The sequence below is a fragment of the Chelonia mydas genome, chromosome 7 (genome assembly GCF_015237465.2).
Source record: "Chelonia mydas isolate rCheMyd1 chromosome 7, rCheMyd1.pri.v2, whole genome shotgun sequence".
NCBI lineage: Eukaryota > Metazoa > Chordata > Testudines > Cheloniidae > Chelonia > Chelonia mydas.
This window is the reverse complement of record NC_057853.1, coordinates 28,147,882-28,166,963: the sequence shown is the minus strand read 5'-3', so window position 1 is coordinate 28,166,963 and position 19,082 is coordinate 28,147,882. Positions and strand designations below refer to the sequence as shown.

General features: G+C 40.3%; 1 protein-coding gene across 3 annotated transcripts in view; it reads right to left on the bottom strand.

Annotated features, from left to right (window-relative positions):
• The window catches only part of BICD2 (BICD cargo adaptor 2), a 162,063-nt gene that overhangs the window by 75,690 nt on the left and 67,291 nt on the right, over positions 1-19,082 (bottom strand). For all 3 annotated transcript variants that reach the window (XM_007068213.4, XM_007068212.4, XM_043551015.1), the window contains exon 2: positions 1,150-1,362. In XM_007068213.4, the coding sequence (XP_007068275.2) occupies positions 1,150-1,362 (213 nt within the window). The remainder of the gene's footprint in view (positions 1-1,149; positions 1,363-19,082) is intronic.

The window sequence follows — 19,082 nt, the reverse complement described above, 5'->3', positions numbered from 1 at the left end:
AACTTTTAATAATTCATGCTGCAAATCCCCATGCTGTTATACTTAAAAGGCTAGGTATTGACTGATTCTATTCTACTGTGCTGAAATAATTGAATTTTCCAGAAGGACTCAATTTAAGATTTCCCACTTCTGCAGAATTTCTCCTGCCATGTATTTTCCATGTATATGCCATTCAATTACAGAGAAGAGAAAGGAAACTAAACCAGGCGCCTCTGTAAGTCACTTAGCAATGTGAAATATATACCAGAGGTATCAGATAATTAACCTATATAGAACTACCCCACCAGTCCAGTATCCAAGGATTCAAAGGCAGGTGCAAGAAGTCTCATAATAAACAATTATGAAATAACTTCCCTGCAATTTTTCGCTTTTAAACTTTTTTATCCTATCTAAATTTAAGGAATTGTTTGACGTCTGTGAACTTTATACTCAAAATGTTACCGGTTTCATCTCCCTCCATACCTGTATGATTTTGTTTTTATTTGAAGTATAAGAGTTCATAAATAATGGAATTGTTTGTTTAATCAGTTATACGTCTCTATTTTCTCCCTCCAGATAGCCCCGCACTATTAATATTGTGCAGCCATAACACTAAAGGAATATTATGATCAGGACTGAAATAAAAGGGTCAGATCTCTTGCAACAGCAATTTAAGTGACCTTTGAAAAGCAGTCTGTTACCATGAGATAAATACAAACTTATAACTATAACACAAAGAAATCATATTAGGACCTTGACAGTAACTAAGTTCAAGGTTTTTATCCCATGCATGTGTGTCTTTTCAAGTTAGGCTGCAGGAAGTTCTAAGTTTACTATATAAATAAAAGGGCCAAATTCTGTCCCATCTCACACATTGATCCAACCCCATTGATTTCACTACAGAAGTTGCTACCAGGGTGCAAGCCAAGACAGAACTGAGTCAGGATATTCTTTCTGCCTGAGCTAAGCAATTTTCCTGTTTCTTAGCTGATACAGTGCTTTCTTACACTCCCAAGAGCAACACCCTGTCCTACTGGCTGCGGGGTAAATACACTGAATACTGATCCAGGATGACTTCACAGGTATGAAGTAGAACACTGATTTCACAATGGGAGAAACAAAGTGTTCTGACAATTCATGCTATGACGCACAGCATCTATTCGCCCTTACCTCTTTCAGTTCCTGTGCAACAGAATTAAGGCGTTCATTTTCAGACTGGGTGTTGGCAAGGACATTCCTCAGCTGCTTTAGCTCAGTCTGCAGCTCCATTACTTTTTTCATGTAGTACTCTTCTTTGGTAGCAGACTCCTGAATCAAGGTCTCCTCCCTGCTCTCTCCATCTGCTGCTACCTTCTTGTGGTTGGTATGAGCCTGCCCAAAAGCCTAGGATGGTCAGAAAAAAATGATATATTTGATTAATAAACACATCGACCTTTGCATAAAAATTACTTCCATTTCAATAGTTCACAAACTTAAACTTTTCCACATTTCAGAACTGCAAAATAAATAATTAAATAATCTTTTCTTGCACTTCAATCTATCCATTACAGGGCAGATCATTAACTGGGGCAAACCAGCTTAGCTGCATTGACTTCAAAGGAGCTACACTAATGTACACCAGCTGAGGCTCTGGCTGTATGCGGATAATGACCTGACTCTGTAATTAGAAACCGTTTTGCCCAAGCAAGGCCCCTGAAAATAGCAGGATAGGGCCTCAGTGGTGTTCCGAGTGACTTATTCACGATGCATAAACAAATACACATATAGAACCTTGGATACATTCACATACCTGAGAGACTATCTACTATATTTCATACTGTTTGAAATTCCAGTGTTGATAGCTTACTCATCATTTTTGTGGCCGCCGTTTTAGTCTAAATGCTAGGCCAATAAATAAACTTTGTACACAAGGAAAAACAACCAACGTTCCTTTAAAATCTGGATGGGATAACTGTTAAAATGGGCAATATCAAACAATGGCTCACGATACTAATGAAGGACCTCCTTTTGAATGCCATACATATTAGTAAAATCTACTGTCTTCATACAGCATGAGCACAGGTACTCAAAACAGGGAGATAGTGGACCAGTTCTTAATTTGCTGTTGCCACAACAAAGTGATTTTATTTCCTGGTTCAACTTCTAGCTCTGAAGATGGATCTTTAAAACAAACATTGCAGTGTATCCAGCTTTTATGTCAAATCCTCTTGCCAACACTACCCATATTTGTGATGTGGATCAGGACTCAGGGTCCCAATTCAGCAAAACACTTGATAGGATTATGCACATGCTTAAAATTAAGCACACGCTTACATCTCATTGACTAATGGCACTTAATCATGTTTTCAAGTGCTTTCCTGAATCAAGACCTTAGTCTCCAACTGGACAAGATACCTCTGTGTGATGATCAGATACAGTACTTTTATCCCCCCTCCCTTGCCCTTCCCCCCAAGGCATGGTATACAGTGTAAGTGGTCAGGTCCAGGGCTGTGAAGACTGAATGAATAGTGGAAAACAGATTTTATGCTAACAGGCTGTTCTGTTTCCTGGTTTTAATTTGTGATGGGAAAAGCATCTCGCAGCAAAATTCTCCTTTGAGAGGTAAGCATATAGGTCTTATAGACTCAATGAGCATCAGATGGCAGAACCTGTTTTTAGAACCCAGGCAATTGCTTTCACTAAAACACATTATAAAGCAAAGGGTTTCTTAATAATTTAAGTAGGTATATACTGGTAACAATCTGCCTGACAGATGGACTGGAGTCAATGAGATTAATGAATGCTATCTTTAAACGACTGTACGTGTTTCTGCCCCAGTCCACTCCAAGATGAATTTGGGGCTTCCAGGTGTCAGCAGTTTTCAGGGTGCCTGTCTCCGTATGGCAGGTTTTTCACAGCTAATATTATTATGATGCTTTAAGCCAAATCAAGGACAAACTAACATCTCCTTTCCAAAGGAAACTCCTTGTCTAGTCAACTGTAGATTTTTTCCATTTTTTCCTCCGCTCTTCAAATGTATCCTATCATCACAAAAGGAAATTTGCTTCCAATATATATAAGTAAGTTTCAGCATTTCATTCTTCTGCATATTAGAGAGAAAGCATTTACTGATACAGTACTTATTGAATACATCAGGGCTAAAACAGATGATTGATAATGTCTGCCCTGTCCAGTGTTAAAGGCACCCACTTACTGCTCTTATCAGAGTGAATTCAATTTCAGATAAGCAAATCAGAGAACACCTGACATATATCCAGGGAGGAAATACTGGCCAGATTCACTCAGCCAACCCGAGGGAAATTAAAAAGCGTCACATTTCTGACAGAAAGTAAAGCACCATCTGTGCAAGTCCTTGTCAAATGAGTTTCAACTGTACAAAGCAGCTTAAAAGCCTAATACCTCAGATCTCCATAAGTGTCAAAGGGATGACAAAAAAAAAATATATATATATATATAAGCTGCTTCTCCTCCACACACTGACATTTTTTCCCCAAGAATTAAAATCAGTCTGTTATGGACCTGCATTTATTTGAAGTCTATAATATGGAGACAGAGGATCCGACATCCACTTATACAGTAAAATCAACTGTTTTCAATATGGTAGGCTTTTCTTACCGGTAGACTGCTAACACTGAGCAGGTTACAACAACTTAAACCCATTTCTGATCACATAGTAAAAAAAAAAAAAGTCTAAGCAAAATTAAAACAAGTGATTTAGTAAATTACCTACAGAGAAATTCTTGAGAGCAATGGCTAGGTTACATTTAATCCTTTGGACACAGGTGTCAAGTTGAGGATTTCTTGTAGGAGTTAATGACTCTCACATATCAGCAATCAAGTATTTCATCATCACATCACTGGTGCAAATACAACCTATGGCCAAGATCATAGGAACATAGGAATTGCCATACTGGATCAAACCAGTAGTCCTTTTAGTCCAGTAGTCTGTCTCCAACAGTTGCCAGTGCCAGATACTTCAGAGGAAGGTGGAAGAAAACCTCCTAATCTCTAGTAGTTGGGAGATTGGCTTAAACCCTGAAGCATGAGGCTTAATAGCTCTTCCAAAATGTATATTATCATTAATGATTATAACTCTGGATATTCTTGTTATCCACATAACATATACCATCTCTTTTAGAATCTTGATTTGTTTATGATGGTGTCCTATGGCAATGAGTTCCACAGTCTAATCGCACATTGTGTGAAAATATCTTTCCATTTAATAAGTTCAAATTTGCCATTTTTTTAATTTCATTGACTGTCCCTTTGTTCTTGTGTTATAAGATAGAGAGAACAGAAGTTCCTGATCTATCTTCTCGGAACCTTTGTTATTTTATATACCTCTCATTTTTACTCTTGTTCATCTCCTTTCCAAGGTAAACTATCCCAATCTTTTCAATCTCTCTTCATATAAGTTTTCCCATTCCCCTGATTATTCTGAGAGCGCTCTCTGAGCCTTCCCTTAATTCCGCAGCATCATGCAATATGTTGTTATAAATTGCAACAAATAAATAAAATCTGCTCACATGGACTGATTGCAGAATTGTGACTGAAGTCAACAGTGACTAAGGTCCCAGTCCCACAATTTATCCTGTGCCAAGTCCCAGTGAAGACCCACATGCATCACATTGCAAGATAAAGGCCTAAAAAAGACTTAACAGTCCATACTATCCAATGGATGTGGGATGTCCTGTTTGAAGAAGGTTACTGGTTTCCGTACAGTGAATAGATAACCCCATCACAAAGCCAACCATCACAACAGAGCCCCTTATTGGTGATTTGAGCAGGAATCAAAGGTTATATGGGTAAGGAGACCTAACTACTTTCTAAACTCCAATGTGTGGTCCACCCAAATAAGGTTGAGGCAGGGCACTGTGGTAAACACACACTGATACTATCCAAGATACACTTATTACATACACTTACTATATACCAGAAGCCTTTACTCACAAAGCTGTCAGCCTGGTAACTTTCTCTAATACTAAAAATGCCGAAAGAAAAAAAAACACAGAGTTCTCCCATTTTTAATCATGTTTCACTATGCCTCTCTTCTACTTAAGAGTGGGGATCCCATATGTTCATGTTACAACTAACTGCAATAGGCTATGTGGAATGGGAAAATTTTATTTTAACCTAGATGTCCATAAAATGTAATTACCATCCATGGCTACGGTCCAGGTCTGTCTTAAAAATCTTACGTTATGAGAAAAACAGGTTTTAGTAACGTGCATGAAACCCATGAACATTAAAGCACCATTAAAACCAGTGGTGTTCACAGCCTCCTTTTACTTTCTTTGCTATTTAGATGCAAGAACGATTGGGGGGGATGGGGAGAATTCAGAGTTGATTAAGTAATGCTTCTCTTACTCCTCTACCGAATGCTCATTTTTCTTTCGCCTACTAAATTACCTGGTTATTGTGCTGTGATTAACAAGCTTCAAATACCAGCATTTCCCGAGGCTTTTAAGAAAAAGTGGAGGCAAACATCTAAGTGCTTACTGCACAAAGAAATATCATCAGGCATAGCTACACTACAGCTTATGTCGCTCGGGGGGGCTGAATAAATCACCTCCTCCCACCCCCGAGCGACATAAGTTACACTGATATAAGTGCCGGTGTGGATACTGCTATGTATATCTAGGCTACAGCTACCGCCGCTCGCGGGGGCTGGAGCAGTTAAGCCGAAGGGAGAGCACTCTCCCATCGGCTTAGAGTGGCTACATTAGCAGAGCTTGCAGCTGCGCCGCTGTAAAACTCTAGTGTGGCAGTAGCCTAGAAGAAGGAGGCGGCCAGTTATAAAGGGATCGTTGTAGAAGAGCGTTTTTAAGTGTCACTAAAATGCAACCCTGACTGGATAATTCGCAGTCGAAGGTCTGTGACTACTATGTGGTCATGCAATTAAAGAGATCATGATGCATACACACAAGTTAAGGTTGCCCCAGCCAACTTTAATACTGCTGTTTCCTAACTTTTGCGTGCTTGAGTTTGCAACCTTAATAATGTTCTTTTCACTCAGTTTGTGTGTGTGAGATACGTATTAATTTATACACAGAGAAAGAGACACACACTTTTTCCTGCATGTTAGTCTAGGAAGCTACCAAAATCCATACAGGTTTTGGTGGATGGTGACTTTGTAAATTCTGGAAGATACCAACATTAAAAGGACTACCAGAGCTCTCTCTGGCCTGTCCTCCCCCTGTCCTATTCACCATACTGGTCTTCTTTTCCAGGATGAAGTCATCAGTAGGAGTCAAAAGTGTTCTTTACTTATTTAGCCAGATGTAGGTGTTGCTAGCTACATAAGCAAAGCACTTCCATACAGTACAGTGCTACTATTTGTTGCCATCTGTAAGCCTCTGAACTGTTCCTCATTATGGAAGGATATTTTACTGTAGACCCACATATACTTCTGTCCCAGACAAATCTGTTTGTTTCCTCCTAGCTTACATTACAAATAAGGAACATTTTACTCATGAAACTGAGGTTGTGGATAATATCACATGAAACAAAACTCCTTCTGCACATATGATTGCAAACTTCCTGAATTATTACAGTTCTGCACCCTTTGGATTGCATCTTTGAATGCATATTTGAACTCCAGGAGGTTGAATGCTATGGACAATTGTCCTGCCGGCTCAAGGAGAAAATCATCAACCAGCTGCAGTCTAGGAAAGCAGCACACTACCAATCAGTAAGCGTGGTGGGTATTTAGTCCCACTAGGCTTTCTGAGTCTCCCACCATGACCACCATATACTAGCTGTACTTCAAGGATAAAACACTGAAGGCACACACGGAATTTTATATGAAGTGATTGAAAAAATAATAAATCAAATTACAGTTACCAATGTTACCATCCTTTCTCCTAATAGTTGAAAGCATAATACTAAAAATTAGCTAAACTCATTTTGAAAGATTAACCATTGCCACTTTACTGCACCCAATAATACAGAAGTTCAGAAGGGAAAAAGGACTTTGATATTTTAATTTGCCTAATAACAGCTGATGTTTGATCTCACTGCTGGTGGCAGCTATTTTGTTGAAATGAGCAACACCGGATTTACCATACAGGTGCGTCTAGTCCAGCATAATTTGTGGCACTAATATTACGGGAGGCAGCCCAGAACAAGAGAGACAGTAAAAATGGCTTCTTGTTTTAACACTGAGCAACCCGGCGTGGGGGGCAGGAATTCTCCTCTACTGCCCAGCCCCAGGCTTTGGGTAACCATTTCTTTACACCAGTACAAGGAATGTAAAATTCTACCACAGTCAGAATTCTCCAGGCATGGCAGTGTTAGCATTTTACACCCACATTTTGTTGGTGAAAAATGACTACGCTAGATGCCAGGCAGTGGAGAAACAGGTGCCCAATGCTTAAACAAACACTGAATATTTTTAAAGTATGAGCAAAGTAGGCTTGAAAGCGACCCACACAGCCAGCCAGCAACCCATGATGCCTCTTTTCAACAACATGATCAGCAGCATCTATTGCTACAAACAAAAAATCTCTCAGGCATATAGCTTCTCCTTTCCAACTCCCCCAACCTTTTAAAAAAAAAAAAAAAATCTTTTGATTTGTTCTGAGATGGATCCAAGTCACAAAATTCAGATCCACACCTCCTACAAGTTTAGGGTGTTCAGAGCCTTTTCATGCTTTCATCTTAATAATAATGGACCGTAAAGGTGAATTACTTTATCAGATTTGATAAACATCAGTACAACACAAATCAATGGAGTACAATAGATCTGAACACAGCAACTGGTAACAGCACAAGAAAGAAAATCCTATCATCTGCAGTCTAAACCTACATCATAATAAAGAAACACTTTTAGTGAAAACATTATATTGGGTCTTTCATCCAAGAATCTTAAGTACTTTAAAGCCATTAATGAAGTCAGCCTCACAACACCCAGTTGAGGTAGGTAAGTAATACTGTTATCCTTATTCTGCGGATAAGGAAGCAGAGGATGAGACTTCAGACATGTTACCCGAAGTCTGCAGCAGGCAGGAACAGAGAATGACCTGTCCCCCCTTTCTCAACTTCCTCTTTTCCCACTTGAGAGAAAGTCTGTGAAACAGGGGAGGAATTCCCACAAGGGACGTATTAGGATAGTTATCTTCCTCTAGCACATTTCATAGTTCATTCATGGTAGTAAGAACATCCTACCTTCTGAAATCTCAGATGGCTGAGCAGGGCCATAAGAGCTCTATCTTACACAGAAGAAATTATGGGGGTTTCCTGCACAATAAACATACCAGTTAGAAAAGAAAAACCAAACTACCTTTATTAAAATGTTTTAATGGAAATTACGAGGAAATTCACTTGCCATAGCTACACTTATTGGTAAATTACAGTGACACACTTCAAAGGATTGAAGGAAAAAGGGAGGAAAACAAACTGCTTATGAAAAATGTATGATATATGAGGATTAAAAGAAAGGTAAGGAAATAAACAGAATGACAACTTGAAGATTAAGAGACATCAGGTGCCAAGAGTACAAAGCAACCTCAAGACAGTAGGTATCAATGTTAGAACACGCACAGCTAGGCACCTTCCGATAAAAGGGGCAGCTGAAGTTCTTTGTCACACCAAAGAACCTCAAAAATATGAACTCAACTGAAAAATAAAAAAGGCGAAGCAACTAATAGGGGCATTCCATGTAAAATACTTCGCTAGGCTCTTTGTGCAATTATCTGAAATTTCTCAGCCTGAATACATCAAAGTGGCAAAGAATGTTTTTATGTCCTATAATTTGTCTTTGGTCCATATATACTGAGCCTTTTACGTTTTAGAGTATGAGCTTAGAAGCAGCCTTTTTTAATTAAAAAAGCTTTTAAAAAGTCAAACATGAAGAATAACGTTAAGAGCCATATTTTCTAAAGCATGAGCACACACAAAAAATGTACATGTAATTGCATGCCTAGTTTATAGATTTATGTAGCTACGTTTGCACAGAAGATAGCATGATCATGCATACAGATATATCCATATAATAAAGGACAGCTGGGCATCTGGTCATTTGTGCGTGCAAATATCCAGTGTATAACAACTAAAGTAACTGTCTACCTGAATTAGACATGTAGTTGTATGCAATTTTTTTTTTAAACACACAATAAAAAGATCCTGCACCTCTGGGGGACGGATAGCTCAGTGGTTTGAGCATTGGCCTGCTAAACCCAGGGTTGTGAGTTCAATCCTTGAGGGGGCCATTTAGGGATGGGGGCAAAAAATTGGGGATTGGCCCTGCTTTGAGCAGGGGGTTGGACTAGATGACCTCCTGAGGTCCCTTCCAACCCTGATATTCTATGATTCTATACTTGTCTGCTATCTCAGCCATGAACGAATTACTACATAGCTAGCTCATCACCAACAGGAAAAAAAGGTTACATCTGTTAATGACTTAAACGTTGAGCCTGCAATTGCACAACTATGTTCTTACATTTATTCATATGGAAGTAAAGTTATACAAATTTAGGTGCATGGTTCTTAGCCTGTGAAGAACTCATAATAGTATGGAGGACACAAGCAATGTGTATTTTTAATAATTTTAAAAGTAATACTATCAAAGCATATTCTTGGCCTTCAGTCATTTTCAAGTTGTGCTTGCCTCCTATTAGCTTATTCATATAAGATCTCTAACTGGGAAATTAGAACCTAATTAAGAAGGTATTATGCACCCTCGTGTGATCTTGTGCACTAAAGAACGTTTCTTGACAGGTGACTAGTGCATATGTGGAGTTTGTAAGATGCAAATACTTTTTTCTCTCTTCATGTCTCAGGTATTAGGGGTGGTCAGTGCATGTCTTCTCTTCCTCTCTGCCCCCAAAACACCAGTTACTTATACAAGATGTTTGATTTAATTTTTTTATGAGGATCTCCCGAATTTTTCCTACCACAGTTTATCATCCAAGAAAGGCAGACAGTGAGGGAGGGGCATTGGAGGAGGGGAGAAGCACAAAAGAAAGATGCTTTGAAGGCAAACGACAAAAGCAAACCTTTGAATTGAACTTTTCTCTTTGTCTACTTATGCCATCAAGCTTTCTACTTTACTCTCCTTTCAATCTGTGCATTAGTTTTTCCTCTTTAAATGAAAACAGCTGGGGATTTTTAAATTCAGGGGAAGCGCAAACACTTCTGCTCCAGAGGGTAGAAGCTGCCAGAGCTCAGTTCCTCCTTTCTTTGACCACTTGGTGTCCAGCTTTATAAACCAACAACAGGGCTCTTCAGTGGTAAATTACAAAGCCAGAGCAGAGCAGAGCAGTTAAGCATTATCATCTGTATCAGGGCAGTGTCTACAAAGGTGCTAGGTGCTGTACTCAGACATGCGCAGCTCCAGAGAGAATAGGATTGTCGCTGAGGAAAACAGCAAACTTCCTCTTGCAGTGCTGTGTACGTACATGCCATTTTTAGAAAACAGTGAAACAAAATGAACGCACACTTGTTCCTCTTGTCACTCCACAGAGCTAAATTTAGCTGTTGATTCAAGCACCAAGACCACATTAAGGATCCCAGAGCAGCTCAGTGCTGAATGTATCAACTGAAATCAGTGCAAAAAAAAAAAAAAGAGTCAGGATGAAGGCGTGAAACAAAATGGGGCAACACTGAAACTTTGTGATTTTCTCAAATCAGGTATTTGAACAGTGAGCAGAGGCGGGAGTTACTGAGTTGAAAGACACCACATCAGATGTTCCTTAGATTCCCAACATGAAGATTTGCAGAGACCAAGTTCAAGTTTCTGAGCCAGAGGCAGATTAAGGTTTCCTAGGGCCCTGGGCCAGAGCAAGTGGGAGCCTCTCCCCACCAGTTCTGCCCCTTCTGCCTGTGGTCCCACCCACAGCCCCCCCCTTCTACCCCTTCCCCGCCCCCCCCCGTTCCACCCAGGGTCGTACCCCCCGCCACTGCAGCCCCGCAGCCTGTTTGCTCCTTTCTGCCCCAGACCAGAGAAACTCTATCCCACGCCATAGCCCCACGCTGCTGTGGGGAGTGAGAGCTCCTCCAGTCCCAGAACTGCAGCAGGGATCCAGGTGCTGGGGCTTCCCCCACCACCCCAGTGGTTTGGGGGGGAAGGGACCAGGATTGGGGCGCTGGAGCTTCTCCCATCCTGCACGGAGCTTCTGCCAGACAGTGGGGTCCAGGGGGGCTTTGCGTGCCCTGCCTACCCAGCGGCCTGGGCTCTGGGCTTCTGCCGTCTGGCAGCCGATATTTCCCGAGGCCCCCCATTTGGCTGGGCCTCATAAGCCCGGTGGCTAATCCGCCACCGTTCTGAGCTATAGTCAGTTGCAAAGGGCTAATAAGCAGCAATAGAAGAGCATAATGGTGGGAGTGGGTCTTTTGGCCAATTATTTTACATTAATGTAATAATAAGTAATAAAATCTGACATTTATGCAAAGTCATTCCAAAGGATTTCACATTGCTTTACAAACATGGGCTTCAGTAGGGCTCTGCAGGGGAGCAGGGATCGGATTGCACAGGTCTGATTGCAGTCTTATGTACTAGAGATGGTCTAACAGCATTCAGAACAGGACATGGAGCACTTTTAGACTACAGTTGGGGTCAGATTACGGTTACGTTCCAGGATCTCTGATGGTAAACACAAACTTATTCTCAAGGGATTTTGACCCAAAGTTGTTTGAAGTCACGCAAGGTAGTCATTCATTACTTTTCTGCTATCTCAGGACACATCAGAACCAGGATCCGACCGGCTAGAAAGGCTCCTTCCTCTTTGTGGGACACCCCCCCCAAAGCTGTGTCGGGTGGGTTCAGTTCTTGGGTTTAGATTATACAAAAATATGTTCAAACGAAAGAAGTAAGAGTTAAAAAGTAAATTTGTAAAAAACTGGAATGGGTAGGGTGAAATACATCACAAGGGGAAATGCCAAGGGCTAAAAATATAAAACAGTGAAAAAAAAGAAGAGACTGGGGTCTGAGACAAATATAAAGAAATAAAGGTAAGATTTAAGATTAATTTTAAAAAATTAGGCAAGGATTAAACATAAAAAAAAAGCTCAAACCATGTGCCACGCATCTGACATCACCCTGACCACTTTACAAGGCTGTTGTATTCTGGTTCCCCTTGCCTTCTGACCACTCATATTATTCATTTATTTATTTTAAGTTAGGAAGAAACAGTCCCCAACCCAAAGAGTTTACAATGGGTTTGTACAGCTTTCAACAATATGGAGTCCTGATCTTTATAGGGGTCTTCACAATAATTCAATTGAAGTATAAGGGCTTCCTACATGGGGAATTATTCTGAAATAGTTAGTCCTGATTAACTCCCTGTGTGAATGCTCTTATTCTGGAGTAAGAGTGCCTTATTCCGTATTAGCATAATCCATTTTGGAAGTGGATTAAACTAATTCAAAATAAGGCACTCTTATTCTGGCATGACAGCCCACACGTGGAATTAATCAGGAATAGATAATCACTTTAAATTCATATCCTACCTTATTCCAGATTAATTTTCAAGGCCTGATAAAATTGTGTGTTAAAAACAACCACATATATACCACCCCCAAACACACAAAATTATTGCACCCACCACTAAGACACAGTCACCTCTGTGATGATACAACAGTACAGGACAGGAATGTCGAATAGTACTGTATCAAATAGAAACTGTGGGAGAGGAGTGGGGGAAGTTAAATAGACAGCAGGGTTCATATGATTATGCAAAGTGGAATTTGGCCAAGATGCCATGGCTACCTCACTATCTCTAATATCTCTTATAAAATCTTTAACAGGAACAAGTGAATACAGCTTAGGTTTTATCTCACATCTAAAGCACAAGGTCATATTATACAAAGACCACGTCCACACAGCAAAAAGGTGAGGTTGTTCCCAAATTAGTTAGTTGAATTCTAGTGAAAACTCCTCTTACTGCTATGTTAAACAGTTTAAATCTTTCAGATCCTTTGGAGTTGGCCATGTTGTAACCCAGGTGGGAGTTTAGGCCTTTGTGTAAGCCAACACACCTTTTAATCCTAAACTAGAGGACACTTGATATCAACAATACTTCAGTGTAGTTATGCCAGTTTATACTTGCTGAAGGTCTATCCCAGCGAACGCTCTTCACAGATGGATAGCATACTGGTGGCACCATACCTGCTTTTTCAAGAAGCCATACAAATTATATATCTATATATCCATCACACATACCTTCCAGGTACCACAAATTCAACCTGCCTCAGATGACAAAATTCTCCCCAAAGGCTAGAACTGCATTTTTTCCAATTATGGGCTATTCATAATCCAAAGATTTACTTCTTTGCTTTCTCGCTCACCGTACAGGACCACGTTCACAGATCCACAATTGCTCTTTGTTCTCCAAATCGCTGTATACCATAGATAAATGATATAGGCTCTCTACTCTAGATTGGTTTCCTACCTCAAGAAGTCATATTGCTTTGTCTGAATTTGCTTTGTCAGCTAAGCATTTATGGCTGTCACATGCTCTTTACATATCATAGATTTCCAAGGAATTCAAATACTGTGCTATTTGGCTCTGGTTACATGACCTAAAATCAATACTGTACAGAATCACATGTACCCTACCAACATTTCCAAGTATTAATAGTGAAACTCTTAGGGGCATTGTCTCTGTTTATTCCATGAGGATAGCTTCCGTTACCAACAAAGGGAGAATGGACTTTTATAATGTATGTCAACTGAACCACAGTCTTGAATCTTAAAGCCTTGCCAGTTACAACTGCCTGAAACTGGGGTCATGGAAAATATAGAAGAGCTGTCACTGGAAAATTAAATGGAATTCCAGCTGCAAGTTAATGCTTAACCACAACTCCTTAAAATGAGGAAGACCATGATGCAAGCAGGTTTAATAACATATTTGTATGCGAGAAATAAGCCTGCTAAATGTAATTTGGGGTGTTAGATTGTGCAGGTTTCTGGAGAGTCTTTGAGACTTGTTATCTTCTTTGAATAGTAACTGATCAAAGGAAATATCTTTTCACACAATGTGCAATTCAATTGTGCAACTTATTGCCAGAGGAGATCACTGAGGCCAAAAATTTAGCAAGATCCAAAAAAAGGATTTGACATTTTAATGGTAATACTTAATACTGACTATCAGAAGGAGATCTTATGTTGGGGGCAGGTTATCCCACATCTGCCTAATACAAGGATTCACGTGTGGGCCACTGTTAGAGACACGATACAGGTCTAAATGGACCACATGTCTGATTCGGTATGGCAATTCCTTTGTTCCTAATTGGAATAGACTCGGGAGACAATAATTCCGTGTTATGAGTATCAGCACCCCTCCCCACAATCAAATTTACAGGATGGTACAGTGGTAGGAGCTTCTTACAGGACACCATGCACCAGTATAATATGCCTGCTTCTCACACAGGAATTGCAAAGATCCCATGCCACGTCACAGTGACAACCACAGAGGTCTGGAATGCACTGTAGTGATTCCCAATACAGTTGGTGTTTCAGTATGTCATGAAACACACTTTTCTCCTCTATACACCGTTAGAATCTTCAAGAACAGGAGGTAAACATTTATCGTTTGAGGGACCAGCTTCTGGTAAGGTCTACTGCAGAAGTGCAAAGTAAAAAACAGCCAGAGAAGAGGAGCGTGTGGCAGATGTTTCCTACCACAGCCTGCTGAGGCTTCCCTACAGTCCCATGATGGCAGGAGCCACAGAGAGGTTTGCTTGTAAACCTCCTGCTCAGCAATGGTCCCTGTTCGCGCTCTCACACACGCAGCTTTAAGCAGGAATAGCCTGTGTAGAGCAGCTTTTCCTTGAGAGAACGTGGATGCAAACGAAGGTTTTTCTTTGAAATCCGAGTGTAAACCCACCTGCGCTTTGAGCATGAATGTGGCTCCTAATTTTGTTTGGAAAAAACCCCCATTCTTCATTGCTAACCCAGAAGCGGATGTAACAGTGAGGCAGCACTTTGCTTGGAAGTAGGGTTTGAATGATGCAGCGCTCCCCCCACAACGGCAAGAAAAATCCCCGTTTAAACTGCACTGTTTTGCTCACAGCAACTTTGCTGCACTTCACTTCTCAGTAGATCTCATCAGCATTATACTAATCAGGATGTGCTAATATGCTTCGGAAGATTAATTAGCACTAAAAGCCACAGGGATTTTTGTTCACGCTTTCACGTTTCAGCCTCTGAACTTAATTACAAAATTTTATCACAATATCAGCTCCTAATTTTTTCTGGTCATGAAATTCAAAATAAAATAAGAGCGTTGTTTTCTAGGGTTTCCCTGAGTGCTGCACGTTTTCCTACACTAACATTCATTATGCTATAATGAACTAATGATTAGCGAAACAAAAGTAAGCAACATAGATCTCCAGGGAGCCAAGTCACTTGCCAGAGTGGAGCATTAACAACAACAAACTTTGCATTCAATCCTCTTGCATCATATTTGTCTGTATTTTTTCCCCCTGAGCCTTCATGTAAAACGTGTATGTTCCTGTTTCTCAGTTAATAGACTCAGCACTTTGGGTAGACTTCCCAATAAAGTTCTTAAAATGATACATTAAACATGTGTCAGAACATAAGTCCCTCATAGAAATCTGATCCTTATGTGATCCTGCTGGATTTTTACTACATATTTTTAGAAACTTGTAAACTAAGACCTGTCTACACTAGCAAATATCAACACCATTGTTCACCTCAATACAGCTGTTCCTGGTAACAACCAAAAAAGCTGTAGCATAAACAGGGCACAGAATATTTTTTTGTCACTGTGCCATTAGAATGATGGCTGCATACTTTACAAGGAAAATTAATCTAAGAAAGGAAAGGCAAAGATTTTGAAGCACAAAATATTAACTTTAAAATTACTGGGCTATAACAAAATTTGTGAGTGGTCCCCTGTGTTCACTGACATGGCTAGTTGTCATGTAGGTATCTACTCATTCTCCTGTCTCGGGGTGTGAATGCAGAGCTCACTCCAATGCCAAAAGAAGAATCAGGGTGTACCGCCTCCCCTACCTGCAACTACAAGATCCCCTCTGATTTGTGCAAATTGCTGGGGATCCGACAGAGGCATGAGCCAAAGGAGCTGGGTGCTCAGCTCTGGAATTTATTTCCCTCCTTTGATCCAATATAGCCAGAATTTGATGGCAGACTCAGGACATTTTACAAGACTTACTAGGTTTCCAATCCACAATTGCCTTATAAGATCATAAATAATCTTATTCTGCTAAGGTGATCACAGAGGGACATTCGGCACAGAGACCGTTTAGAATGACTGTTGTTATTAATATTTATGTCACAGTGCGCCTAAGACCCTGCATTCAGCACATACTGTTGCAGTGCACTGAATTTGGGGCAGGGAGGTTGTCTCGAGTGTTATTGAAACCTCTTTGTTTTTATCTCAACAGTTTACAAAAAAAATTATTTGAAAAATATGGACCCACAAGAAAGGAAAAAAAGAGTGAGAAGCAAATCCTGATCTCACTGAAGTATGTGGCAAAAGTTGCACCAAGTCTTGAGGTAACACCATTTCACCTTTACGAAGTGGGGGAGTTTGTTTCGCAGGCCGGCTGCTCTGTATCTAGTTGACTTTTGTGACTTTGTATCTATTATTGTAAGAAGTGTTATTGTAGTTCATGAGCCGAACAGTCTAGCACCTCCAATGGGGTTCTACCTGGGTTTGGAAACTGCTGAGCCAGCGAAAATAGAATTCAGTACATGTGAAAAGGTGCCAGATTGACAGCTCTGGAAACAGAAGGTTTACTCTCACACACAAACACACATACACAAGGTTTACTTACTCTCTCTCTCTCTCTCTCTCTCACACACACACACACCACACACGAAGCATCGGCAGCACAAGTCCTCTCCTCCCCCCACCCCCTCAGTGTCTCTTCCTTGACTAACCACGAGGATCACCTTTAAGAATGATCCTGGCTCCAGTCCTTTTTACTCCATGGCTTCACTAGCAGTGTAGTCATCAGTGCCATTTGTTACAACGGTGAACTGCTGTGATTTCAATCACTAACGCAGCACCAGTGCTTAGGCAAGACCACATTAGTGCCAAATTTTACATCACACGACTAGAATCAGAACCACTTTCTTTCTTTAAAAAAAATAAATGAAAAGTGGCTATATCCAAGTGGTGTGACTAAAGAGGCCTGATGCACACACACAGATTGAGGTTACATACACACAAAGGTGCACAGGCACTTTTGGGTGTTTCATGCATGTGACTTGGCCACTGAGTGAGCACAGACTTTTTTTCTAAATGTGGGTCTAAATGCGTCATGTCATTTGTAAGCTTTTCATCAAACACTTAATTCCAACGCAAATTAGCAGCTACTAAAAATCATCTCACAGTTAAAACAAAGAGGGTCATATGAATGATGTGATTGTGGAGTCCAAATATTTGCAACCTGCCACGGCTAGAAGCAAATGCTTTAGGATTGGGAAAATGGGATTCCTCGATCTTTCAGTTGTACAGGGCAATAACAGAGGACCTTAAAATATCATTAGGTCACTCGGGTTGGCTGTGCTTTTCTTGGCACCAGGCTGAACACAGGAAGACCCAGACATTCAGATTGGTGTTATTCTTAATCCCTTCTTTTTGTGATGTAGACATCTGTCCACTGGGACCATTGATTTATTTCACATAGGCCACCAAGCAGCCATCAGCTGGTAATTACTTCTGGTCACTACTAACCTAAAGGTGAAAGGCTCTGTATAGCATTAACAATCCCTTGCTACCTAGTCCCCCCATTACTAATAATATAATTTGAGGCATTTCCCCTCCATTAGTGGTATATGGATAAACACATTGACCTGAAAGAGCTCTTCGTACCTGGAAAGCTCATCTCTTTCACCAACAGAGATTGGTCCAATAAAAGATATTACCTCACCCACCTTGTCTCTCAAGCACATTACCGATAGTCTGAACAAAATGAAAGAACGACTCTCTGACAATTTGTAACGTTCACTTGAGAGGTTACCATACAAAATTGGCTCATTAGTATTATAGTATAGAACAAGATGCCTGGCTTTTAAGTGCTAAAATCAGCACCAGGTAATTATAAACACCATTGGACTAAGGGATTCTCCCTTGCACAAACAGCACATTCAAACTAACCAAGATTTCTACATCTGAATATTTCCAGAACCTTTCCCCCATTATTTCCTAAACAAATGAAGAACAGACATACTATTAAGACAAATCATATAAGACCACCACTGTGAGCACTTCTGCAGTTAGGAGCCTTAATCACAAATGCAATCTCACAGACAGCACGTGACCTGTCTTACACCACAAACAGATTTGCTTGCAAATGGGTCAGACTGACATGCATAATTCATAGGATCTTCCACATGATTTATTAAAATTAAACCAGACACTGCTGCCACAGCCGCACCGTGCTAGGACAAAGCATAAGATCAAAAATTGGTGGTCACTGTGACCATCTATCTTCCTATCCACAATAAGAGATACCCATATGTAGTATAATCCAGTGCAGCCAGCATATAAAGTTAGGCCAAACTGAATGGTAAGTAATAAAATGCATTTTTATCAAGTGTTTATGGTTTCTATATAAGCCACAAAAGACATTAGGAGTTAGTTTTAACATCAAATTAAAGAGATAAAAATGCATTTCAGGGGGTTAAACCATATTACAGATTTTTAGTACATCATTTCATCTTCTGTAGCAAGGTACTGCCTTATTACTGTTCATATCAGGACCTCAGAAATGTATGTGACACACACATATGGTAACTATTCAGGCTTCGCAAACACATCTGAGATTTCTGACTAACACAAAAGCAACAGGTAAATTAAATAAGTGATTTACAATGCTTTGCTCTTCATAGTTAACAGTTATATTCCACTTTTCATCCCAGAGATCCCCCCACTCTCACAAAGGCGAGTAAGCATTACAATCCCCATTCCGCTCACGGGGAAGTCAGCGGCACAGAGAAGGTTAAAATTATTTGCCCAAGGTCAATATAAGAGCAAGAATAAGACTCAAGTCTTCAGACTCTGACCTTCACTGTACTATGCTGCCTCCCTATTACCTAGGTTCTCTGAAACTTGAGCATCAATAGTTCTCTTATTCACAGTTCTTCCACTATTATTATTAATCATTTATAA